Source organism: Triticum aestivum, chromosome 4D (genome assembly GCF_018294505.1).
Source record: "Triticum aestivum cultivar Chinese Spring chromosome 4D, IWGSC CS RefSeq v2.1, whole genome shotgun sequence".
NCBI lineage: Eukaryota > Viridiplantae > Streptophyta > Magnoliopsida > Poales > Poaceae > Triticum > Triticum aestivum.
The window spans coordinates 477166911-477192977 of record NC_057805.1 but is presented as its reverse complement, the minus strand read 5'-3'; the positions used below and the strand labels follow the sequence as shown (position 1 = coordinate 477192977).

The window sequence follows — 26067 nt, the reverse complement described above, 5'->3', positions numbered from 1 at the left end:
GGCGCAGTGAAGGCGAGCCACCGCGCTCCCGCCACGCATCCGCACTGCTCGATCAGATTATGGCTCAAGGACACATTGGTCATTCCTTATCAAGGGTGGATTTATGCTTTCCTAGTTTTAATGGTAATGATAATGACAAATTTGATTAATTAAAATAATAGCCACCCGTCCTAATGATAATGATGCATTGAATCTAATTACAATTGAAATAATCCTCATATCCTCTCAAAAATAATCCCCACACCCCACCCACATTTCTCCCCCGTCTCGCTGCCACGGCCGTCGCAGCCGACAGACGTGTCTGTGGGTGTGCCTGTGGCTCCACGCACTCGCCGCTTCCGCCGTCCTCGACTTCACCAGCCGCGACTTCGTCCATGGCCAATCCCCCAGGCAAATTGTGTCCACAGTGAACCGCTGCCTCGAGGTCACGATGTGGCGCCCATCGACGCCAGGGGGGTAGACCTGGAGCAGCACACCGATGCTTCTCCTCCATTCTCCATGCAGTACGCCGCCCCTATTCCTCCGCCATCCCGGTGCCGCCCCCAGCCCCGTCATTCTTTTTCTGTTTGTGAAAACAGTTCTCTTTGCACAACCTGCCATTCAAAATAACGAAAAAAGTAGTTAGTTCGACACAGGAACATGTCGAGCAGAGGAGCGTTAACTTACACTCTATTAGTAGAACTTTCCCTGTCCAGAATTACTTGTCGCTCAAATGGTACGTCGAGATACATCCGTTTGATCGACAAGTCATTCCGGACGGAGGTTCTCGGGAGCAAATTCTTGAGGCAAATCAGGTTGTGGTGTGTGTAGCTGCCTATCAACAGAACGTCATTTCGTTGTAAAGGATAAAGCGTAATCAGATTCAGAACACACCTGGCTACCTGTCTGCTTCCTCTACGCGTGTGTTTGTCTGACCTGCAGCTAAGCTGGAGTATTTCCCTGACATAGCTGTTGCTCCTTCTTCCTTGCATCACCCGGTACGTAAAGCCTAGGCTGAAACGTTGGACTAATCCAACAATAGTAATCACTAGAGTAGTTAATTAAGCCTCTAGCATCGATCTCGCGTGTTAAATGCAGCTCAAATATGAAGCAGAATCCAGGAAGAAGCAGAAGGGAATCCACAGATGAACTAACTAAACTACTACTGGTACCTCTTATAGTCGGTTTGCGTTGAATGATTGATGTCACGCAATCTTAACCTTAATTATACTACTACTACTACTATATGTCATTTGGCATGCATACGTCTGCCGGCTGCTACATCCATATCATACGCTGACTCAGTTCCAAAACAGATGACGCTTTAGAAGGGTTATTAAACAAACTTCTCTGTAGTAAAAGCTACTCACTAAAACCACAATGCTTATTTCCGATCGGATGGAGTAGTTAATCTCTTTTCTTCGAAAAGGAGATTGAAATCCCTGACATATTCGACATTACAAAGCACACAACCATATTTGCTAAAGTTGATAGAGTACATAACAGAGATAAGCACGACAAAACTGTAACAAGATGAAATTAACATCTATGATTATTTTGCAGCAACGGCTTTAAAAATAAACGTCCTTATGACACCATCGCCACATCCGTCCAAAAATGGCCAAGACAAGGATTTTCATCCTAGTTTACCGAGATCAATCACTGAAGGTCAGCACATCGGTAGGAAGACAACGTCTTCAACAAGATAACAACGCAAGTTCGCCGCTGCTGCGCCCAACAAATCAAGGTCAAAACATGGGTCTTCACCTTGGACATCAAGCGGTTAGGTGGGCTAGGTGGAAATAGTATTATTAGATTGGCCATAAAACCAGTTCCACAACATAAACATTTAGTATTTGATTCCCTTTGCGCCATACATTCTCATACGAAGGGTTGCGATCAATGTACAAAGTAAAACACAACAGTACAATATCTATTTTAGTATATAGTATAATAGCGGATGGATCACCACGAAACTCATCGATTATTTAAAGTAAAGTAGTACATACACATAGCAACAACTTCTTCCATACGGGGTAGGAAGGGGCACTAGTTTATCCCCAGCTCTGACCCTTTCTTGTGCACGCAGAATCGCAGCCATGCACGGAGGGAAACAAGTCCAAGTTCAGCTCACCATTTCCCCTATATAAGCATTAACGACGCCGTGCGTAGGAGTAGAACCAAATTAAATCCGCTTGCAAAGACAATCCTCAACAGAGACACAACACACACGCACGCCATGTCGTCGACATCGTCCAAGCCGAAGAGAGGAGGTGGCCTCCGGGGCCCCAGGCCGCAGCCGCTGAGCCTGTCGGCACGGCCGTCCAAGAAGCCGCGCGTCGGCGGCCACGCCGGACCAGCTGCCGGGCCCGTGATCGTGTACGAGCGCACGCCGACGGTCGTCCACGCCGACCCACACGAGTTCATGGCCGTCGTGCAGAGGCTCACGGGCAATTGCAAGCAGCGGCCGTCGACGGCGGCGATGACGTTGCCACCAGAGGCGACGTCCGGATCCGGAGCTAGGGACGGCAGGGCCTCGACGTGGACAGCAGCGGACGCTTTGGTTCTCAGGCTTGGCCAGCAGCAGCGTGCGCCGTGTGGTGCTCATCATCCGGCACCTTCTGCTTCCCCGGCTGCTGCATCATCACCGCTGCTGTCCCCGAGCAGCTTCTTCTTCTCCCCGACCACCATGCAGGCGATACGGGAGCTCATCAGCTGAGAGTCAGCTTGTGAAAATTGAAGATCGATCGGCCCTGGTGGTGATCATATATATGCACAGTACACATGTGTACTTGTCTTAGTTTGTTCACTGATTTCTTTCTCTCCCTCTCTGTCGCCACACTGTACAATTCTTATTAATTGTGTTGATTAGAGCTTAGCGCACACACATGGATAAGTTGGATTCATTGTTTCAAATTTCACTTTTGAAATATTTCGAGCATAACTTAAATGTCTCAAACTTCTATAATTTAGGCTTTGGCGTCTTTGGCACGAACCGCCGCCTCCGCCGCAACCTCGGCTCGTCCTTGCCGTCAGCTTAACTCTGTGCATTCGGTTTACATGGTTCGGTTTATACAGGTTTTTAGTTTATACGGTACTAATACTTTGGTAAATACGACATGAAATTAAAATACAGTCCGGTTTCGTATATATCAAATTATTTCAGCATATATCATAATAACCAAAGTTGACGTGAATTTCCGAAAGACATAATAATAGTTTGCAAAATTATGACTCAAAACGCATACTTTTTTACACAAACAATATATACATACATGGATTCATGCCCTGATGGTTATGGACGTGCTTAGCTTGTTTCTAAGTGAAAAATGACTACGCTACAAGAAAGATGGACGTGCTTAGCGTGGAATCTAGCTCATGTAGAAAAAAATGACAACTTGTATGGTTGTTTGTCTCAAGAAATATAAATTGGATGATGTTGGTACTGCTATGGATATGTGGCCGTTATTGCGCGTATGCTCCTAGGAATAAGAGATTGGATGATGCTGATTCTACAGGATTTATGATCTTTCACAAGGAAGTAGTATTATACATTATTACAGTGGAGTTAAGTGTGTCTAAACAACAGTGATGTTCACCTCCTACACTTTTTTTTAATAGGATAACACCTCAAATATAATGAAAATTACATTGGGACTTCAAGGCACTACTGAACGACCACTAACAACCGCCAAAACGAGCCGCCGATGCGTCGCCCCTTCTACACTGTGATAATATTTTAGAACACCTTGAGGTTACCCGTTGGCTATTTTTTTACGAAGGTAGTTAGTAATTAACACCCATCATTTTAGCACCAAGTTGATAATCAATCACTTTTTTTTCAACTTGATAAACAATCTCTTTGTTTCTGCACCAAAGGAAACAATGGAATGTCTATCTATTGAATGTGGTTGTCATAGGTTTTCAAACGCGCATCTGATCATGGTAGCTTTGTTTATTTAAATTATACATCGTTAGTTGCATATACATGGTTTTAGAGATATTTAACCGAGTATAATTTGTAGTATTAGGCTGATCCAATGATTAGCACTGATCAGTTAGATTATGACGAACATGTTGGTAATTCCTTATTAGGGGTAGATTTATACTAGTTTTAATCGTAATGATAATGACAAATCTATTGTTAGGGAGGTCCGACAGTGCGTGATTTTTTCTCCCCTTCCCCTTGGCGGCAAGGGCAAACTCTCCCCTTTAGGCTTCGTCAGCGAGCCCGTGGGTTCACCTTCCCTCTGACTGTCGCACCGGCAACTGATGGTGGAGAGGGCAATCCTGGTGCCTTAACTCCGGCTAGTAGTTTAGGTTGAGGTGGACTTGCGCAGCACGCCGACGCTTCTCCTCCATTCTACACGCAGCACGCTGCCCCTATTCCTCCGCCATCCCGGCCCCACCGCCAGGCCCTCCGTCATTCTTCTTCTGTTTGTGAAAACAGTTCCTGAAATCTTCACACACCCTGCAATTCAGAATAAAAAAATGTGGCTAGTTCGACACTCTATTAGTAGAACTTTTCCGCCAGTCTTTTTTAATTGTCCTTTCCCGGCAGGCAGCAAATTCTCGAGGCAAATCAGGTTGTGGTGTATGTAGCTGCCTTCCAACGAAACATCATTTCGTTGTAAAGGACAAGACGTAATCAGAAGACGCCTGGCTGCCTGCCTGCTTCCTCTGCGCGTGTGTTTGTCTGACCCGGAGCTAAGCTGAAATATTTCCCTGAGCTAGCTGTTGCTCCTTCTTCCTTCGTAGCGTCATCCGGTACGCAAAGCTTAGCCTGAAACGTTTACTAATCCAACAATAATAATCACTAGATCTAGTAGGTAGTTAATTAAGCGCCTAGCATCAAAATCGCGTGTTAAATGCAGCTCAAATATGAAGCCATGCATGCATGCACGCGCGCAGCATGCTCCGTCCAGGAAGAAGCAGAATCCACAGATGAACTCGCTAAACTACTACTACCTCCGTACCTCGTACTGCATATGTGTGTGTATTATAGGCGGCTCCGGTCTGTGTTGAATGATTGATTGATGTTGCGCAATCTTATCCTTATAATACTACTACAAATTAACTAGTATATATGTCATTTGACATGCATACGTCTGCTGGCTGCTACGTGCATATCATACATCGACTCAGTTCCAAAACAGATGACGCTTTACAAGGGCTGTAAACAAACTTCTCTGCAGTTAAAGCTAGTTATTTTTCTTGTTCGAAAAGGAGGTTCAAACCCCTGGCCTACATACATCCATATATTCAGTGGCGGAGCCAGCGCCCGGCGACCCTGGGCAGTTGCCAGCTACGATGGCCTCCTTAGAGCATGTCTAGTAGTACACTCAAACCCTCAAACCCTAAAAAATAATCGCTTTTTTACGGGTTGAAACAAAAAAAAACGCAAAGACTAGAACCCTTTAACCCCTAAACCTGTAAACAATTTTAAGGGTTAGAGCCCGGGTCGCTCTCCCAGCCTCTAAAAGTGAGGGTTGGAGAGGGGAAACAACCACAACCTCTATTTGTCCGTTGCGCGCGCGCGGGAGGGAAAAATCAGGTTCGTCGCCCGCCTCCTTCCTTGCCCCGCCCGTCGCCCCGCCCCCAATCGCCGCCGGCCGCCGCGCGCCATGGAGCCGCCGCCCGCCCCCGTCCTCACGCCCGCCTCCTCCCTTGCCCCGCCCGTCGCCCCGCCCCCAATCGCCGCCTCCGCGACGCCCACGTCGGCCCAGCAGCCGCCCGTCCCGAGCCAGGCGCAGGTCGCGTCGGTGGTGGCCGCCACCCACGTCCTCGGCTCCAAGCGGCGGCGTGCTGGCCAGCACGTCGTCCCTCCGCAGCCCGCAGTCGCCCTGGCCCCCGCCTCCTCCCTCGCCCCGCCGCAGCCGCCCACCACCAAGCGCCATCGGAAGACGTCGTCGGTTGGGCCGAAGGGTGCTGCGGTGGCCAAGCTCGCCGCGGAAGGGACCCCGGTCGTGAAGAGGACCACCTCCCGGACGAAGACCGCGCCCGCGCCCCCAATCGCCGACCCTCCGCCCGTCGTGCACGAGGTGCTCGACGGAATGCCCGAGGTGCTCGACGGAATATTCCGTTATAAGGGTTGGGTTTGAGGGTTCTAGTATTTGCCCCTGTTTTTCAACCCTTAAAAATGTCAAAAAGTGGCACTTCTCAACCCTTAAAACTACTTTAAGGATTTGAGGGTTCGAGGGTTCTACTAGTAATGCTCTTAGATCAAGGAAAGATCGTCAACGCAATCGTGTTTTACCCGGCCAGCTGGGCTGGTTATGGCTAACGCCCGGTGGTAGTGGTACTCAGATGAGAAGTAGGCCCACTGGCCTGCCGGCCTAGCAAGCAGCCTGTTTGGGATTAGCAGGACCGTGATCTTTTCTTAAGAAAAAAACAAAAAGGACCATGATCCTAGGTCCATCGCCCCACCTCGCCACGATCACAGCGTGGGGTGTTCGACAGACTTACTGGGGGTTTAAATTTTGAGTACCTCGCTATAAATTAAATTTGTATGACTACTTCATTATTAATGTAGATTGTGGTTTGGGATTTTGGTACTATTTTATATGTTGCATACCTGAATCAAGGTTTTTTTACCGGTTGGAATTTTTAGAAACCGACCGGATATTTTGTCGGACCTAGAATTTTTTGTTACACGCTCACATAGTGTGGAATAGAAGCCGTATGCATAATTTAACACAAAATAGCTCCTAGCATGGTGGAAGTGTTTTCGATGTCACAAGATCGACTATGTCTTGCAAGCTTGATTTTTAATTTTATTAGTAGTGTTTAAAAAAGGGAAAACGTTTGTTTTCAGCCGGATGAAAACAAACAAACGTAAGCCGCGCGCGCTGTTGGACACGTGTCTTCTGGGCCCATCCACCGCTCATCAGCCGGCCTTATCTCTTCGAACCCAATCTTCTCCACATGTTCTTTCCCATTGCTTTTCCCCTTTCCCCCATCTCTCTGTCGTCACACGCGAGAAAGGAGAGAGGCTCCCATGGGGGACGCCGGCAACCCCGCCCAGGTGCGGCGAACCAGGAAGCGACCGGCGACTCCCTCCCACCGTATCTCCGCCACGTGCCACCGCCGCGGTGCTGCAACCCCGAGGGGCGACGCAACACGCAGGGGTGGGCGGCCGCTCGTCGACGACCCGTCGGTGCTGCGACGCAGCAACTCGTCCATGGCCACAGTGTTGCGGCGCAACGTCGGGGCGGTGCTGCTGGTTGCTGCAAGTCGCTGGCTGCGGAGCTGCAATGGAGCGCTCTCTGGGTCGTCGAAGCTCCGCCGGGGCTGCAATGAAGCGCCGCCGGAGCTGCAACGAAGCATGCCAGAGCTGCAATGAACCGCGCCGGAGCTACAGTGAAGCACCACGGAGATCGTTGAAGCTTCGTCGGGGCTGCAATGGAGCTTGGCCGGAGTTGCAATGGAGCTTCGCCGGAGCCTTGGTGCCGCGTTGGAGCCCGCCGGAGTTGCAATGGAGCTCCGCCGGAGCGGTCGTGCTGCATTGGAGCTCCATCGGGTTGCAATGGAGCTCACCGGATGCCGTCCATGCTTGGTTGGAGCTCCGCGGGGGCTGCAATGGCGTTGCGCTGAAGCTGTCACGCTCATTGCTGCCTGCCTGTGATCCAACGACCCCTTGCACGCTGATCGGACGACTGAACAGGCGGATGATTTCTCTAAAAAATCATCCGGCTGATTTGTAGCAGCCGCCTTAAAAAAGTTATGGCCACAATGGGTTAGGGAGGACTCATACCCGCGCATTAGGGAAAGGATCGTCGGTGGAAGTGTTTGAACTCAAAACTCATTTAAATGCTTTCAAGTGAAAATGCCGAATTTTTGAGTTTTTTTTCTTTCTAAAAACAGTTCTTCTAGTGCCTACCGGAAAAAATCGGTATCATGCAAAAAAAGAGACTTGATCCAAATACCTGATTTTAATTTTTATATTATACACTTAGGATAAAACTTGCCCAGGCTTCACAAAATTTCTGGCTCCGCCCCTGCATATATTTATTAAAGTTGATGTAAATCATCAGCAAGTAGACTACTGACATACCATAAATAACTACGACAGAATCATAACAAAATATAAAATTAACACTAAGTTGATTTCTTCCGCAACAGCATCTTCAAGATGGAAGAATAAACGTTGTCCGTGCGTCACCGCCTGCACGTCCGACCAAAAAAGGGCCAAGACAAGGGTTTTCATCGGCCGGTTAATGAAGGCGGTTTTCATCGGCCGGTTAATGAAGGCTAGAACATCGGTAGGGAGACAACGTCTTTAACAAGGCAATGACGCAAGTTCGACGCTGCTGCTGAGCCTAACCAATCAATTAGGTAAGAACAAGAGTCTTCACCTTGGACATGAAACAGTTAGGTGGATTGGCCATAAAACTAATTTCACAACACAAACATTTATTTGATTCCCTGTGTGCCGTACATAGGTAGCGATCAATACAACGCACAGAGTAAATACAAAATAAAACACAACACTATCTATTTGAGTAGTACCAAAATGGAGGGATCGCCACGAAACTCACCGATAATTTAAAGTATACTAAGTACATACACATACCAACAACTTCTTCCATACGGAGGAAGCAACACTAGTTTATTCCCATCTCTGACCTTTTCTTGTGCACGCAGAATCGCAGCCATGCACGGAGGGAAGCAAGTCCAAGTTCGGCTCACCATTTCTCTTGCCATCCTGCCCTAACCACGGCGACTCCCCTATATAACCATTAATGCCTCCGTGCGTATAGGAGCAGCACCAAACTAACTCCGCTTGCAAAGGACACAAAACACACACACACACACACACACACACACACACACACACACACACACACCATGGCGTCGACGTCGTCCAAGCCGAAAAGAGCAGGCGGCCTCCGGGGCCTCAGGCCGCAGCCGCTGAGCCTGTCGGCCCGGCCGTCCAAGAAGCCACGCGTCGGCGACCACGTCGGACCAGCCGGGCCCGTGATCGTGTACGAGCGCACGCCGAGGGTCGTCCACGCCGACCCACACGAGTTCATGGCCGTCGTGCAGAGGCTCACGGGCAATTGCAAGCAGCGGTCGTCGACGGAGGCGACGTCCGGATCCGGAGCTAGGGACGGCAGGGCCTCGACGTCTTTGGTTCTCACGTTTGGCCAGCAGCAGCGTGCGCCGTGCGGTGGTGACCATCCGGCGCCTCCTGCTTCCCCGGCTGCCGCATCATCACCGCTGCTGTCCCCGAGCAGCTTCTTCTTCTCCCCGTCCACCATGCAGGCGATACGAGAGCTCATCAGCTGAGACGACAAGTGCTTCGTTCGAGGCTTGGAGCCAGCTTGTGAATTTTGAAGATCGGCCGGGGTGATGAACTGATGATCATATACATGCACAGTAGCACTGTAATTGTCTTGTTTGTTCAGCGATTTTCTTCCTCTCCCTCTGTCGCCACTGTACATTTCTTATTAATTATGTTGATTACAGTTTAGCACACACACATGGATAAGTTGGATTCATTGTTTCAAATTTCACTCTTTGTCGCCACTGTAAGTTATTAGTTGTACATACATAATTTTTGAGTACTCATAATTTTATCTCTCCCTCTCTGTCGCCACTGTACGTCATTAGTTGTACATACATAATTTTGTGGCTTGTTACTCGAGGGAGTGCGAGAAAAATGAACCAAAAACACATTTAGAGTTTCAAAATTTCCGATTTTTTTAATAAGTACATAGAAATGCTCACCAAGTGCTTGTAAACTTTCAATGAAGGAAGATAAATGTGTGGATCTAAAATAGATGCATCGTTTGCTAGGTTCTTACATTATTTTGTAGCCCGTACGAGGCCAAACTTTGGTTCTCTTTATATATTGTAGCTCCCGCGTCGCTCTAGCGAGCAACCGGGGGAACCCTAGCTGCCGCAGCTCCGACCCCCTCCCGTCTGCCCTCGCCCCTCGCCGCCGCCCAGTGACGTCGGCGGTGGCAGCGGCAGGGCCGCTTCTTCCCCTCCCCTCGTGCACCATGACTGGCGGCGCAGCGGCGTGCTCTCTATTCGGCGACGGGGGTGCCTGGTGGGGACGCACCGGCGAGCGGGGGGGAACGCCTGCAGTGTGGCGGCCGCGGGAGGTCCCAATTTGGGCGGTAGCGTGCTGGCGCGGGTCCGGCAGATCCACCCGGATCCGGCTCCTGGATGGCGGCGGGCGGCGTGACGTGATAGCAGAGGTCCGTCGTGGCCTCTGCGTGGGGTGGTCTGCAGCGGCGTTGCTACGGCCACGGTGGTCGTCCGGTCTGCACACGGCGATGGCGGGTCTCTCCGGCGGCGGTTCGTCTGCGTTGGGCTTGGTGAGCTCCCTCCCCCTTCTAGGGATTTAGCAACATGCTCGTCAGGCCGGGGTGGCTCCATGGTGCGGTGTGGGTGCGTGCGAGGCCTGCCAGAGGTGGCCGGGTGTTAACGTACAAGATCCTAACTATGTTGGTTAGATTTAGGTCATGTATATCTTGTTTAAACAACCAGAATATATCTCACGGTTGTTGTACTTATCCTGTACTTGTAATCTTGGCAATCAAGTCATTGCCCATATAAATACATGACCTGCCCCTTGGGGTATTGTATGGCAAACTATTCTCTCTAACTTGGTATATAGAGCACCAAGATCCCATCTTCCACCATGACCGGCACCACCCCCAGCCTCCTCTCCAACACCGCTGGCGCCCTCATCACCACCCCCATGGGCACCCTTGCCACCAGTTCCAGCTCCTCCTCTGCCGCACCCACGATCACCTCGATCGGAAACCTTATCACCCTGCGTCTCACGAGGGACAATTTCCTTCTGTGGAAGACCTAGGCTGTCCCTGCTCTCGCCTCGAACGGCTTGTTCGGATATGTTTCCGGCTCCGAAACGGCGCCGCCACACACCATCACAGAAGGCACCGGCGATGCGGCCAAGGAGGTGGCCAATCCGGCGTTTCTTCGGTGGTACCAGCAGGATCAGCTGGTGATGATCGCTCTCCTCGGCTCCATGACCGAGGATATCCTTGGACAGATGACTCAGCTCCGCACGTCTGAACAGGTCTAGACCACTCTTCATGATATGTTTGCCTCACAAAATCGTGCCCGCGTCATGCAGCTGCGCTACCAGCTCTCCAATCTGAAGAAGAAGGACCTCACAGCCTCGGAGTACTACCGCAAGATGCGGGGCTTTGCTGATGCCATGGCGTCCATTGGCAAGCCTCTCACCGACGAGGAGGTGCTTGGCTACATACTCGCTGGACTAGGTCCCGAGTTTGAGCCGCTAGTCGCGTCGGTCACGGCGCGCGACGACCCCATCAGCCTCAGCAGCTTCTACGCGTTCCTCCTCAGCGCCGAACTCCGCCTCGAGCAGCAGGCCTCCGTCGGCGCGATCCACCCTTCGGCGAACGTCGCCGCGCGCAACTCTGATGGCCGCGGTGCTGGCCATGGCAACCAGGGTGGACAAGGCGGCAGCAACAACAGCAATCGTGGCCACGGCGGACGCGGTCGTGGCAACGGCCACAGCAACCTCAAGTGCCAAGTCTGCGGCAAGTTTGGCCATGACGCGCTTCACTGCCGCAACCGCTTCAACCACGCGTTCCAGCCTGAAGATCAGCGTGAGCGCTCCGCCAACACCGCCAACACGGGCTCCTACTCCGTCGACACAGATTGGTACGTCGACACAGGGGCGACCGATCACCTGACAAACGACCTTGATCGTCTCGCCATCCACGAGCGCTGCGGCGGCAAAGACAAGGTGCACGTCGCGAACGGAGCAGGTTTGTCTATCTCACATGTTGGTCATTCATCTATACCTGGCTCATCTAAACCACTTTACCTCTGCAATATTCTGCACGTTCCTGATGTTGACAAAAATCTGCTCTCTGTTAATCGATTAGCCTCTGATAATGATGCCTTTGCTGAATTTCACCCTCGTGTTTTTTATCTTAAGGACCGAGCAACGAGGACAGTTCTTCTTCACGGTAGATGCCGCAATGGTCTTTACCCGGTGCCAAGCCTTCAGTCTTCGTTCCTTTCGTCAAATAATCGTCGAGCTTTTGCCGGTGTCAAGCTCTCCCCGGACCTCTGGCATCGCAGATTAGGTCATCCAGCAAAGAATGTCATTGAATTAGTGCTTAGATCAAATAAATTCGCTTGTGCACCATCTCTCAGAGTCTGGTGTGTGTGATTCTTGCCAACAAGCAAAGATACATCAGTTACCCTTTTATAATTCCAATCATGTTACTCATAAGCCTCTTGAACTTATTCACACGGATGTTTGGGGTCCGGCCATCACATCTCGTGGTGGTTTGAAGTACTATGTGAGTTTTTTGGATGATTTCAGCCGTTTTACTTGGATTTACCTTTTAAAACGCAAATCTGATGTAGAACAAGCTTTCTACACTTTTCAGAAACATGTCGAACGCATGCTTGATACTAAGATCAAAGCTGTTCAGTCCGACTGGGGCGGTGAGTATCACCGTCTCAATCGCTACTTTGCTCGCGAAGGCATCACACACCGCGTCACTTGCCCACATACGTCACAACAAAATGGCATCGCCGAACGAAAACATCGTCATATAGTTGAAACAGGCATCGCTCTTCTTGCCCATTCATCACTTCCTCTTCATTTTTGGGATGAGGCCTTCCTCACCGCGTGTTATCTCATTAATCGTATGCCCACACGTGTGCTAAAAAACTCCACACCTATTTCTTGTCTTCTGAATGAGAAACCAGACTACACCTTTCTTCGTGCATTCGGTTGTGCTTGCTGGCCGAATCTTCGGCCATACAACAACAGGAAGCTCGAGTTTCGCTCACGTCAATGTGTTTTTCTCGGGTACAATTCCATGCATAAAGGGTATAACTGTCTGGATCGTACTAGTGGTCGCATCTACATCTCACGTGATGTTGTTTTTGATGAACATGTGTTTCCATTTGCAACTCCTTCACCACAATCACAACCAACCGAGCCTCTTCTTCCTACCCCTCCTTCCATCTTTCCAGTTACCCAGCCAGCTATAGTGGATGATCGCATGCGACGATATGATATTTCCTTGCTCACTGACCCGTCGTGCAGCTCTCCTTTGACCGCAGGTACTGCTTCATCGTCGCCCCCCGGATCGACGACGCCCCCTGGCTCGACGTCTCCCTGCATGCGCCATGCAGATGGGCCTGCGCCGTCCACACCCACCTCTGGGCCTCGGGTGCCTAGCCCTGGCCCACGATTGCCTGAAGTGGCTTCCCCTGCAGAGCCTGCTTCACCAACCTCGGCGACTCCTTCGGCATCCACGTCCCATGAGTCGGCCTCTGCAGCGTCGGCTTCTCCGTCTGTTGTCACGCCGCCACCGACTGCTCCACATCCGATGACAACACGGCTCCGCGACAACATCGTGAAGCCGTTGGTTCCTTCCAACGGCACCGTGCGCTATGACCCTCGACGCCGCGCTTTTCATGCGGCCCCCCGGTCCTATTGTCTTTCTCTCAGTGATGCAAAGTGGCGCTCCGCCATGGAAGACGAGTTTTCTGCTCTTCAACAGAACAACACTTGGACCCTCGTGCCTCGTCTTGCTGGCAAGAATATCATCAGCTGCAAATGGGTTTTTAAAGTAAAGCACAAGTCTGATGGCTCCCTGGACAAATTCAAGGCTCGCCTTGTAGCTCGCGGCTTCTCTCAACAGCATGGTATTGATTACATGGATACCTTTTCCCCTGTCGTCAAACCAGCCACGGTGCGTCTTGTGCTTTCCCTAGCTGTGTCTCGTGGATGGCACCTGCGGCAAGTGGATATCAGCAATGCATTCCTGCACGGGATTCTAACTGAAGAGGCCTATATGCAGCAGCCCCCTGGTTTTCATGACCCTGCTCATCCTGATTACGTCTGCAAACTGCACAGAGTGTTATATGGGTTAAAACAATCACCTCGGGCCTGGTATGCTCGCCTAAGTGACCGTCTTCAGCAGCTGGGCTTTACATCATCAGCAGCTGACACCTCACTGTTCATCTTTGTTCATGGTGATGTTACCATTTACATGGTTGTGTACGTTGATGACATTGTCATTGTAAGCTCCTCTTCCTCAGCATTGGACCGTCTTCTCCGTCAATTGTCTGCTACTTTTCCGGTGAAGGATCTTGGATCTTTGCAGTACTTCTTGGGTATCGAGGTCCTTCGCAATTCAGGGGGAATGATCCTGTCACAACAGAAATATGCACTTGATCTCTTGCAGCGCACTAACATGGCGAATTGCAAAGCAGTATCGACACCCATGTGTACACATGACAAACTCACAAGAGATTCTGGACATGGCCTGAATGAGGAAGAGTCGTTTCAGTACAGAAGCACGGTCGGGGCACTTCACTATTTGACCTTGACGCGGCCTGATTTATCCTTTGCCGTCAACAAGGTTTGCCAATATCTTTCACGACCTACTGATGTGCATTGGGAAGCTGTGAAAAGAATTCTGCGTTTTGTGAAAGGCACTGTGTCTACAGGATTGACACTTCGGCGATCTCCATCAACCTTAATAAGCATCTACACTGATGCGGATTGGGCCGATTGTGCAGATGATCGTAGGTCCACAGGTGGCTTCGCGGTTTTCTTCGGACCTAACCTCATCTCATGGAGCGCCCGGAAACAGCCAACGGTGTCACGATCGTCAACTGAAGCGGAGTACAAAGCCTTGGCAAATGGAACAGCAGAGGCAACATGGTTGCAGTCCTTGTTGAGAGAACTCAGAGTATCTCAACCTCGAGCTCCTGTTCTTTGGTGTGACAACCTCGGCGCAACATACCTCACTGCCAATCCGGTGTTCCACGCTCGCACCAAGCACATTGAGGTAGACTTCCATTTTGTCAGAGAGAAGGTGGCCATGAAAGCATTGGAAGTGCGGTACATCTCCTCCGCTGATCAGATTGCTGATGCATTCACAAAACCCTTGACAAAGTTGATGCTTGCACGTCTTCGTTCCAATCTCCACCTTCATACAGGTTGACATTGAGGGGGAATGTTAACGTACAAGATCCTAACTATGTTGGTTAGATTTAGGTCATGTATATCTTGTTTAAACAACCAGAATATATCTCACGGTTGTTGTACTTATCCTGTACTTGTAATCTTGGCAATCAAGTCATTGCCCATATAAATACATGACCTGCCCCTTGGGGTATTGCACGGCAAACTATTCTCTCTAACTCCGGGGACTTCAGGAAGGGAGCAGGGTGCCCCTTGCATTGCATCTGGCGGCTGCTTTGGGTGGATGCCGGAGTTCCCCTGGCCCAGATCTGGCCGCCGAGGACACCAACCCTATCAGGGTGTCGGCTTTGGGATGGAAGGGAGGTCTTCTGCTCCGTTCCGGTCGGCCGTGTCGGTTTGGTGTGTCCATAGATGAGGGTGGGGCTCGGATGCCGTGGCGGCAGCCCGGTTCGTGGAAGCCGGGGTGTTCATGGGCGGAGCACGTAGCTCGGGCGCTGTCTGGTCACCATGACAGTGTTGGCGGCATGTTGACCGGGGTGTGTCGTTCAATGGCGACGTTGCGGTTGTCCGTAACTCAACCTGATGACGGTGAGTGTTGGCCGGGGTGAAATCCCGCTCTGTCTTGCAAGCCGGCTCCAAGGCGCCTCACTCCCCGTAGCTGCTGATACTAATAGACAAAAGATATGGTCTATCTATCGATTTTCATCCCGACTTTTCTTTCTTACAAAGTAGCCTGGTAAGTGCTCATACAGCGCCTAGTATAAAGTTATAAACAACATACTGGGCCAATCTCATGTACCCACTGAAAGCTATATGTACTCCTTGGCTAGGTTATGCACATGATTGATCGTGGGATGTCTCCACACCACACCACACCAGATCCTCACAAAAATAACTAATGTTTATCTCCCTAATCAATCAATGTCAGCGTGCACGTAGTCCACAAACACGAAATGCTTCTGGCGGTCGTAGAAGACATAGGCCAGAGCGGCGCTGACCAGAGCACCGGCACCGAGCAATATTCTGAGCTGAACATCCGCAGGGATCCCGGATGTCGCGCCAAACACCACCGTCGCCCCCATGAACACCTTCTGCAAAGTCTGAAAGGCCTTGTGCGCTCCTCTGCAGGACGAGCATTTCAGCGTGTGCTGCTCGTATCTGTCTAGCATCTGCACAAGTAGTGTGTTTGCGATTTTGTCATCAACATAATGTCACGCATAAGAATAAGAGAACTACAAGATGCAGAAACATCAGCATATGCAGGTAAGTTCTGATGTCTACTTCGATAGATAACCCGGAGAACCTTTACCTCTCGCTTTGAAAGGACCGTAGAAGGCAATGCATCTTGGCTAGGACTTCCATACCAGTCAGGCTGGCTATTTCCGAATTTCCGTAGCCATGCCCGGAATGCTAAAACAAATCGGTCGGCCTGTGTGGGTGTGAATGTGAGCTTTGTGTACTGCTGATTAACATCTGCAGACGACTCCTTGGATGCAGACAGGAAAACCTTCTCTTGGCCTTGAAGCACGATCATATCGCCGTCGTAGACCAAATTTGAGGTCCAATGTTCGTACCATCGAGGGACAAACTACATCACAAATAGCAAAGCAATGTTCAGGATTCCACTTTATACTCCAAATATGATGAGCTGATGACAACATAAACACTCTTGCCATTATTAATACAGTAGGGACCAAGCCTGTTGTTTCCCCTCAGGAACACGAAGACACCATGTATAACCAAATATGATGATGTTGAAACACAGTTAAGAAAACAGGAGGTAAAGTAAAAGCAAACACAACATAAGCATATACCTGCCACCATGCCTTTCCTGGCATTGTAAACTGGAAAAAGTTTCGAGCACTACAGACAATAGAACGAGTTTTCCCTGGGGCCATTGGAATGTTGAAGGAGCAAATCCATATGACCCATTTCTGATCTCCCACAATCGGTAATTTGGTGTCAATCTCTATTCTGCACAGGCAAATTAATTAGCAGAAGCTTAGAGTCATAATTTGAGTGACTTGTTGCATTTGGAACTGATAACATGAACTACCACAGCTCACCAAAAGTCAAAAGAAAAAGAAAAAGGATGTGCTGAAACGTACTTGTTCAGTGCATAGCAAGGGGCCTCGAAAGTTGCAGTGATGCGAGGATTGCCGGTATTTGCCCCTGAATATCCCCATGCGCCACTTGATTCCATTTTAAATGGCAAAGGCTTGGCTCTATCTCTTCGTCCAGTGACCTGTGAGAGGACTTAAATTATAAAGCGTGGGTAATGCTGCTGGTTCCATTGTCAAAAGTGAAGTAGATAACCAAGATAAACTGAATTCAATTTTCCAGGTTCAATTCAGCATGAGATCCCAACTTAAAATTGTTTTAACTCGCCAGATAATGAGGCCAACAGGATCGTTGTCAGTATACCAACAGTCAAGACAGCTACATATGTTCTGTTCGCTACATACATCCTTATTTTAGCATACGCCGGTAGTATGACTGAAGAGAATAAACTATATATGGTAAAACAATCATAATTCAAGGTGCAACAATTAACTCAGAACAGCACAATATAACCTTTGTGCACTTTTTGCTAACCAGAACGGCAGAATCCATCGCAAAGGGAATTCAACTAACACACAAAAACCAAGTTCTAGTATGAAGTGTCAGTATATCAAGCTTAGATTGTAGATCAGTTGCACATTTAGCTAGCCTCCCTTACATACCTAGCAAGGGCACAATTAAAAACAAGTGATCTATGGTTTCTGTGTCATCACATTCACTATCTTTCCCTCTCACCCCCTTTTGATCACCACATCTTTTGTTAGAATACTTGTCCTAACAGTCAACCACAGAAACACTTTAATTTTCAGTGGCACTTTGACACACCACAGCTTCCTATGTGGCCACTTAATCTGAACTGTTTTCAGGGCAGAATAAAGAGACTGGACAGTAAAAACACCGCTCTTATTTAACATCCATCTACAGCAATCATCCTCTCTTTCTTTTTTTCTTTTTGAAATGACAGTAATCATCCTCTCTTCTGTAAGAGGAAACCTGGTATAGCAAACAAGTAAAAGCATTCTCAAATCTCTGCACAGCATTTACCTTGTGGTGAGCAAATTCTATATGCGAGGGATCAGAGACGTTCTCCATCAACGTGTCATACCCATAGAAGAGGTCCCTCTGGATCGTCACGGTGGAGAAGGCCGGGTCATCGAACTCCTTCGGCAGCCTGAAACCAAGCGAAACAAAATGATGTTACTACTGCCTCTGAAGTGAATTTTGCAGCGGAGAGCCACAGCACGGCTGCAGTGTCAGCAGACTTGGCGCACATACATTGGAGGCTTGGTGGCCTTGGCCTTGTCCCATCCATTCTCGTCAGGCCAGACGAAGAGCAGGCCCTGGGAGAGGAGGGTGGGGAACTTGGTGGCGCAGGCCCTGGGCGAGCGCACCGCCCGGGCCTCGGGCCCCTTGGGCGCCGCCTGCGGGATCCTGGTGCAGGCGCCGGAGCCGTCGAAGGACCAGCCGTGGTAGGAGCACTGCAGGCCACCCGTCTCGTCGATCCTGCCCTCCTGCGCGCGCGCACGCACGCAGCACCCACTCGTCAGTACTACAGGATTTGGCTCTTCAAACGAACAGAGGTGAGGGAGAGGAAGAGGAGAGGTACCGAGAGCGGGGCGAGGCGGTGCGGGCAGCGGTCGTCGAGCGCGACCCACTCGCCGGAGTTGGGGTCGTTCCAGATGACGAGGTCGCGGTTGAGGAGCTGGAACGGGGTGGGCACGCGCGGGTCCAGGTCCTCCACGAGGGAGACCGGGTACCAGTGGTCCCGCCACACGAACTTCTCGCCCGGCGATTCAGGCGAGGTGCTCGCGCTCGTGGTCGGCTCCTCCGCCCGCTCCGCCTCGCCGGGGACCGACGTCGGCGCGGCCACGCGGAGGCGGGTGCTCCCGGCGCGGCCGCGGCGTGGACGGAGGAGTCCGCTGCCGAGGCGGGAGGCCGGGAGGGTCGACGGGCGCAGCAGCGGCCGGTGCCGCGGGGAGAGGAGGGGGAGGGAGGCGGACGGCATCGCCACCACCGGCATTCGATCTGCCTCCTTCCTTCCTCGGGATCGTCTGAGGAGGGAGCGGGGGTCCGAGGTTTTGTTTGGGCTGAGATCTTCCTCGCTCCGGCTTTGTACTACCGCCACTTATCTCTCGGTGCTTCGGTGCTTCTAGAACATTGCCGCCGGTGCCATGGTTCTGGCACTAAAACCAGCCGAAGCGAGGAAGAATTCCGTCGGAATTTTGTGAGTGACAAGTGGAGGTGAAGAGAAGAAGCGGCGGGCGCGAGGGGAGGGAGGTTGCGTGACGGCAGGGCAGAAGCAGGGCCGCGGGTAGATCAGAACTGGAGAACGCACGCATGGCGTTTTCCCGGCGGCCAGCCGTGTGTTTCTGTGGTGGAGCTTGGGCCAGCCACCCACACGCAACGTCGACTCAGGGGCAGGCAGGCCCCGACCCGACTCGTGAGAACGACGCGAACCAACCGACCGACCCGCGAGACGAGACCATTCCGCCCATTCAGGGCCTCTTTGATTCGTAGGATTTTTTTTTTCGGGTTGATTAGTAGTATTTTGAAAATTATAGGAATAAGAAAATATAGGATTGAAGTGGTATGCTCAGTTGAATTCTATAGGATTAGCAATGAGTGTTTGATGCCACAAGAGAAACAAAGAAATTATAAAAAGAGGTTGGAGTGGATGTTAGATTTCCTATAAAAAGTAGTACAAAAGATTCAATCCTATGATTCAAAGGACCAACATAGGAAAAAATCTAAAGGATTTCAATCCTTCAGAAATCCTATAAAATTCCTTTGAATCAAATGAGCCCTCAGAGTTTCTACCTGGGCCACACACATCAGGGTTCAGTTCAGAATACTGGTCAATACAATTCATTTCAGGCCTCCTTTAATTCATAGGATAGGAATTTCATAGGAATAGGATAAGTATAGGAAATGAGGTGGCATGCATCTGAAATCCTATGAATGCTCAGACTATAGGAATAGGAAACTAAATGTCATTTGGTTCACGGGATAGGAACACACATAGGAAACACAAAGAAATAATGTCATTTGGTTTATGGTTGATAATGTGAACAATTATGTATATACAAAGTGCAAATATAGACCCTGCCAGCATAGTATATATTGTCATGTAACTGGAGTATGAACTGAGCAACTAGTGCAGGCAATCATCAACTCATCACACGGGCTAGTGCAGGCAATTAAAATACAAATTGGCTGCTAGAGCATGGAGTCAGAATACACAGTGGCATACTATGATGGATCCAGGGAGAGAAGGCAAGATGGAGTCAAACCTGAAGAAATTTGCGGCAGACGGAGGGCGCTGCTGGAGCCTGTAGGCTTGCCGGTCGACAGTAGATGCTCTTCAGCTCGCCGGTGGTCGTTGCCCGTCTACTGGATGTGGCCGCGTCCCTCGCCCGCCGGCGTCGCTCCCGGCGAGTTGTGCCGTTCTGTGCGAGGATGGAGGACTGGAGACAGATATGATTCAACTTTTTTATTTCTTTTCCCATCCTTGTTTGTACGCGAGTGAGCGAAAAAAACAGGGAACAGTTATCCGCGCGCATGTCGTTCGCCATAGGAAATTTTCCATCAGCTCGGACCTAATGTTTCTGATCCTGTCCTACAAGATTCCTATGAAATTCCTGTAAACCAAAGGCAGCCTCAGATCCTGAGGAAACAACCAGACCAGATCCTTCCATGCTGGTGAATACAGTTCGTATCGTACCATGGCGTGCCATCCGGTCGAGCTGTTCGTTCAGGGTTCAGCAGAACAATAGATCCGCAGGGTTTTTTTTTTGTTTGTGAATAACATCCGCAGCTTCAGTACAGTGGAACAACGATGACAATGTTCTAATGGGTGAACGCTCAGTGCATTCCCATTTCATCCGGCAAGGCAATGCTAAGAAAGAAACACACGACCGAAACCCTCAATCTATTTGCAGCCAAATTACTGATGTACAGTGCACCAAGCATCAGCCACCACGCCACCAACGGACCAGCGTGTACCATATATTGTGTGCTAATATACGTTATTACTTATCAACTTAAGCTCTACACAAAAAAAGGATGACCGGCACTTGTTCAAACTGTCGTTAAACCTCAGCAGCAGCCAACAAACAGGCGAAGAGAAACTGACTGACGTTCACAAAAATATGCAATTACTCGTACAAGGCAGAGAACAGTTGCTGTTAGATGCGCAAACATTGACAGATCACGCGCTCATGCAGGCTTCTTAAAGTCCATGTCGCCAGAAACATGGCCCGATTGCACACATAGTAACAGGACAATTTTAGCAAAGCATAAGCTAAGAAACACAACACCAAATCATCAACCTTCTGCAGCGACTCCATTCTAGCGCCAGCATTTCTACTGACCACCACACCACCAAAAATAATGCTCCTTGTACACAAGGAAAGATTTTTTTTCGATAAAGAGCATTTCATTGAATTGAAATATCGAGGTGATACAATCGCATCGTAAGAAAGCCCGGCCTCTGCATAACCAGATGCACACAGCCAACAAGTCCACAAGTCCGAAAAAGCAAAAAAGTAGCTAAGGAAAAAAACATAAGCCAGTCTAGGACGTGGCAGATATATCCGAAGATCACACCGCCATCCATGGGGGTAAAAAACCTCTCTGGCCGTACGCTCCAGCCGTGTAGACACCATCATAAAAAGGTCCCTGTCCTTCGGCCTCTGCAAGATAGACCAAGTACGGAGCCATCGCGAGCATGCATGGATAACTTGCATAGGAGATGAAACACTTTTATTATTAAACACTACATCATTCCTGGTAAGCCACAGTGCCCAACATAAGGCAGCTGCCCCCACTAGAATGTGTGTAGAAAATTGTTTTTGAATACCCCTCAACCAATTGCCGAATATATTCCGTGCACTACGTGGTGGGTAAAGATTTGAAACTATTCGAACAACAGCCCACACAGACCGAGCAAACTTGCACTCAAAAAATAAGTGTTTAATAGACTCGTTGTGCTGACAGAAGACACATTTTTGCTCCCTTGCCAGTTGAGCCGTGCCAAATTATCCCTAGTTAATATGACCCCTCTATTAAGAAACCAGAGAAAAATCTTCATTCTTAGAGGTATTTTGAGCTTCCACAATTTTCTGTTGTCAACCGGAACCTCATTATGAACCAGAGCATCATACATGGACTTGACTGAAAACATGTCATTCTGATGCAACTTCCATCGAAATATGTACGATTCATCCAGCAGCTGAATAACCTCCAGATGAAGGAGTAATTCATTCCACGCTGCCAACAGGTCCTTCAACCCCCACAGAACAACAACCAAACAGTTGTTTTCACTCTCTGTGATGGCAATATAGCTTAAATTTTACAGCAGTATTGGACATTCAATAGCTCAAAAATTATTTGGACCCTTCGTGCTAACCGGCCAAGGTTCACTATCATTCTATACTCCTAACCACGAGGAACAAATTACTGATCATTACAGGAAGTTCTGCAAACTGTACCAGCATCGCATAACAACTTAGCAATTCAAGAGTACCCATGATAACACAGACCAACACACTCCAAGTTCATATGGGTGCTTTCAAGGCAGCAGCGTGTCACCACTACAGCAGGTCGGCAGACCCGGAGCAGGTGGAATTACATGCTTGCAAGAGAGCCATCCAGCTTGCAGCACAGGTAAATGTGCAAAGGCTACATCTGGAGAGTGATAACTCAAGTGTGGTGGCTATGATTAACAACTCGGAGAAGAATCTCTCAGCTGTAGGGCCGCATGTGGAGAAGATTAAGGAAATGCTCACGAGCTTTCGGCAGTATAAGTGACACGGGTTAGTCGTAGTGCAAGTGGTGCCATTGATAGATTAGCTAAGGTTGAAATGGGGGAAGAACTTTGTAAAGTCTGGCTCTCTGTCCCTCCAGATTGCATTCTGGACATTATTTCGGACAAGATTTCTGTTTACGTTTAATTAACGGAAACACTAATGCCCACACGTGTGGGCGTTACTCAACTCGCCCGCATGTCTGGATCGTCGTTCGCTGTCTTTTGCACGAATTTTGACACGAAAAGATGGATTTGGTGTGCCACGTAAGACGGGGCTGGTGTGTGGGCGTTGGAGAGTTTGCCCACACGCCCGCACCATGCTGTTTGCCAGCTGCGCTGTGTGGGCGAACTGCTTTTCGCCCACACGACACTCCTACCTTGTGGATGGCAAGTGCAGTTACGCGAACGTGGCAACTCGGTACACACATGACAACTGTGATTCTTTGCTACACGGTAACTGCAGTTGCGCGTACGTGGCAATCAGATAAACACACATGGCAACTGTGATTAACAATACATGGCAACTAGGTAAACACACATGGCAACTACTGTTTTGACCATATGTGGCAAGTAGTTAATCACACGCGGCAATTACGATTTGATTACACGCGGCAACTAACATAAATTAGACATGACAAGTATAGTTAACTAAAACAGATAGAGTTGCCATGCTTTTACAACTACACTTGTCATCACGGATAACTACATCTGCCAACCAGGATGGCAACTAAATCGTCATCCCGCGGGGTATCTAACGTAGCTGCACCAAGACGTGTGGCATTTTTGCTTCGTGCCACACGCACAAGGTGGAGATGAGTAGTACTTGTTAGACGTGTGTCACGAAGTGGCCGCGCCCACACGTGTGGGCAATTCTAATGTCCGCCCACACACAGCCCGTGTGGACTACCTCCTGCTCACACCACACATGGTGTGTGGGCGCATGTCGAATATACCACATGTGTGGCAGTTATCGTCGTCTTAATTAATAAAGCGGCAACATTTATCCTAAAAAAAGTTCATATCGCCAAAAAAATGATCCTATTGCACCCATAGAAAGCAGAAAATTTTACCTAAGCACACGCTAAGAAACACACGACATATAACCAATCTTCTGCAGCAACTCCGTTCTAGCATATATTATTATTATTATTATTATTATTATTATTATTATTATTATTATTATTCAAAACAAAAAGAATGCTAAACGTACACAAAGCAGCATGGTGAACACTTGCACAACCTGTCCTTCAAACTCTGCAGAACCCCAGTTGTTTTTACTTCCTGTGACAGCAATATAGCTTTGGAAAATTTACAATGGTACTGGACATTCAACAGCACACAAAAAACAGTGACTCCTTCATGCTAACCGGCCCAGGGTATATAATGTGCAAAAAGACGAGCATTTTTGCCTGTGATAATTCTTTGAAAGTCCAGAGTTCCATTTGCTCTTGCTAGCATAAGATTCACCATCACTCTATAATCCTAAAGGTGAGGAACAAGACATTACAGGAAGTTCTACCAACATCACTAGCAGATAATTACAGGAAGTTCTACCAGTTATTATAACAGCATCGCATAGCAACTTAGCATTCAAGAGTGCCAATGATAACAAAGACCAAGACAAGGCAAGTTCCTCCCAGGCATTTCCTCCCACTGCGAATTACCAGTGTCACAATCAATGTTGATGATGTTAACAAATGTGGACATCATTCGACTGTAATGGACATTCAACAGCGCAGCGAAAATTGTCACTTCAGACTAACATGATACAGTTGATGATGTACCAAACATGCAAAGGAGGTGCATTTTAGTCTGGACGGTGCATAGATCATCCATAACCAGTGCTCCAAATCCTCTTGCTAAACATAAGATTCACTATCACATGAACACCATACACCTAATCTAAGGAACCAGATAACAGTAAAGCAAGCATTAACACTAACAGATCATCACGGGGAGATCTACCAACAGTACCAGCATCACATAACAGGTAGCATTCAACAGTATCCAGGATAATAACACAGACTAACACACTGCAAGTTCCTCCCAGGCATTTCCACGAACACATGGTGGACACCACCAACACAACTAGATCCTGACCAGACAAACCAGTGCGATCGCCCTTTTAGAGATCAAAAGGGCCTGGGGTTTTCAGGAGTTCCAACCCCCGGTCGCCACTGCCCTCGCTGGGGCCGATCACTTGGGCATCATCTGCGCCGCGGCGGCAGCAGCCGCGTCCTGCTGCTGCTGGTAGTTGAGCGGGCGGCGGAACAGCATGATGTGCGGCTCCGGCCGGTGGACGGCGTAGTGCACCCACCCGCGGCTCTGCTGCACGCCCAGCGCGCGCCACTCGTTCTGCAAGGGGAAAAAAACCCCAATTTCGCAACATCAGAGAGCCGATCCGGCGAGAAAACGCGATCTTACGGGAATGCGGACGGAAATCTGGACGGTTACCTCGGCGAGGAGGCGGTTCTTGGGGAGGAGCTTGGCGACTTCCGGCGGGAGGACCACGTGCCTGCGCGCGGCGACATCGGCCGTGTTAGTTGGTTACTTAGGGTTTCGCCATCCGCGGCGCACCGAGGGGATGAGATCGGGAGGGGCTAGGGTTTGGGCACGAACCTGTACTCGAAGGTGTCGTCGAAGTACTTCTCGGAGTACTGGATCTGGCCCATGTCCACCGCCGCCGCTTCTCGATCGAGGCCCTGCACCAAGAACAAATCCCCAAACCATTTCAGAGAAATCCGAACAGACCACCAGATCAATCAACGGATGGCTGATCCAGCGGAGGGATGGGCGGATTTCGCGGGGGAGGGGGGCGAGCGACCAACCTTGGAGCTGAGAGGGGGGCGGCTGTCGGCGCTGATGGAGCGTCGGAGACGGGCGGCGGCGAGGGGGGAGGGGGAGGGGACGAGTTGGGGTGGGGTGGGGGTGGGGGAGCGTGTGTCTGTCTATTTAAAACGGAGCGGGGCGGGCGGGGCCGTCGGTGCGGGGATGGACGGCCCGGATGGCGGGGCGCGGGGTAGGGCAGGTAGTCGTTGCTGCCGATCCATCGTGATCCACCACCTCATCGCGCACCGGATTCGTCGGCGGCGTGGGCTGGGTTTCGCGTTGGTTTCGAATTTCGAAATCGCGCGGAAATCTAACCGTTGGGCCTCCATCTCTCTCTCGTCGCAGCGGGAGCAGAGAATTGTTTTGAGTAAAATACACTACAGGTACTTGAACTTGCGCCGCGAGCTTGGTTTGGTCATTGTACTTA

General features: G+C 49.7%; 2 protein-coding genes across 2 annotated transcripts; both read right to left on the bottom strand.

Annotated features, from left to right (window-relative positions):
* Positions 1-15628: 15628 nt before the first annotated feature.
* Positions 15629-19311, bottom strand: LOC123098772 (pheophorbide a oxygenase, chloroplastic). The gene is made up of 7 exons (XM_044520850.1): positions 18612-19311; positions 18281-18516; positions 18050-18176; positions 17053-17189; positions 16759-16918; positions 16254-16532; positions 15629-16113 (listed from the first exon to the last, which is right to left on the bottom strand). The coding sequence occupies exons 1-7, from the start codon at positions 19023-19025 to the stop codon at positions 15859-15861; spliced, it is 1608 nt and encodes a 535-aa protein (XP_044376785.1). The 5' UTR covers positions 19026-19311; the 3' UTR covers positions 15629-15858.
* Positions 19312-24592: 5281 nt separating this feature from the next.
* On the bottom strand, positions 24593-25778 carry LOC123098771 (cyclin-dependent kinases regulatory subunit 1). The gene is made up of 4 exons (XM_044520849.1): positions 25640-25778; positions 25431-25513; positions 25266-25326; positions 24593-25166 (listed from the first exon to the last, which is right to left on the bottom strand). The coding sequence occupies exons 2-4, from the start codon at positions 25481-25483 to the stop codon at positions 25008-25010; spliced, it is 273 nt and encodes a 90-aa protein (XP_044376784.1). The 5' UTR covers positions 25484-25513; positions 25640-25778; the 3' UTR covers positions 24593-25007.
* Between the last annotated feature and the right edge of the window lie 289 nt (positions 25779-26067).

Bases quoted from the DNA above. Each gene is read 5' to 3' on its own strand.
- LOC123098772 (XM_044520850.1), bottom strand. From the start codon at position 19,025: ATGCCGGTGGTGGCGATGCCGTCCGCCTCCCTCCCCCTCCTCTCCCCG. The intron at 17,190-18,049 runs GTAAATGCTGTG...GTCCTCTCACAG, and splicing joins TAGAATTTGCTCACCACAAG to GTCACTGGACGAAGAGATAG. The intron at 16,919-17,052 runs GTACGTTTCAGC...TTGCCTGTGCAG, and splicing joins CCTTGCTATGCACTGAACAA to AATAGAGATTGACACCAAAT.
- LOC123098771 (XM_044520849.1), bottom strand. From the start codon at position 25,483: ATGGGCCAGATCCAGTACTCCGAGAAGTACTTCGACGACACCTTCGAG. The intron at 25,327-25,430 runs GTTCGTGCCCAA...CGCCGCGCGCAG, and splicing joins GACGACACCTTCGAGTACAG to GCACGTGGTCCTCCCGCCGG. The intron at 25,167-25,265 runs GTAACCGTCCAG...TTCCCCTTGCAG, and splicing joins AGAACCGCCTCCTCGCCGAG to AACGAGTGGCGCGCGCTGGG.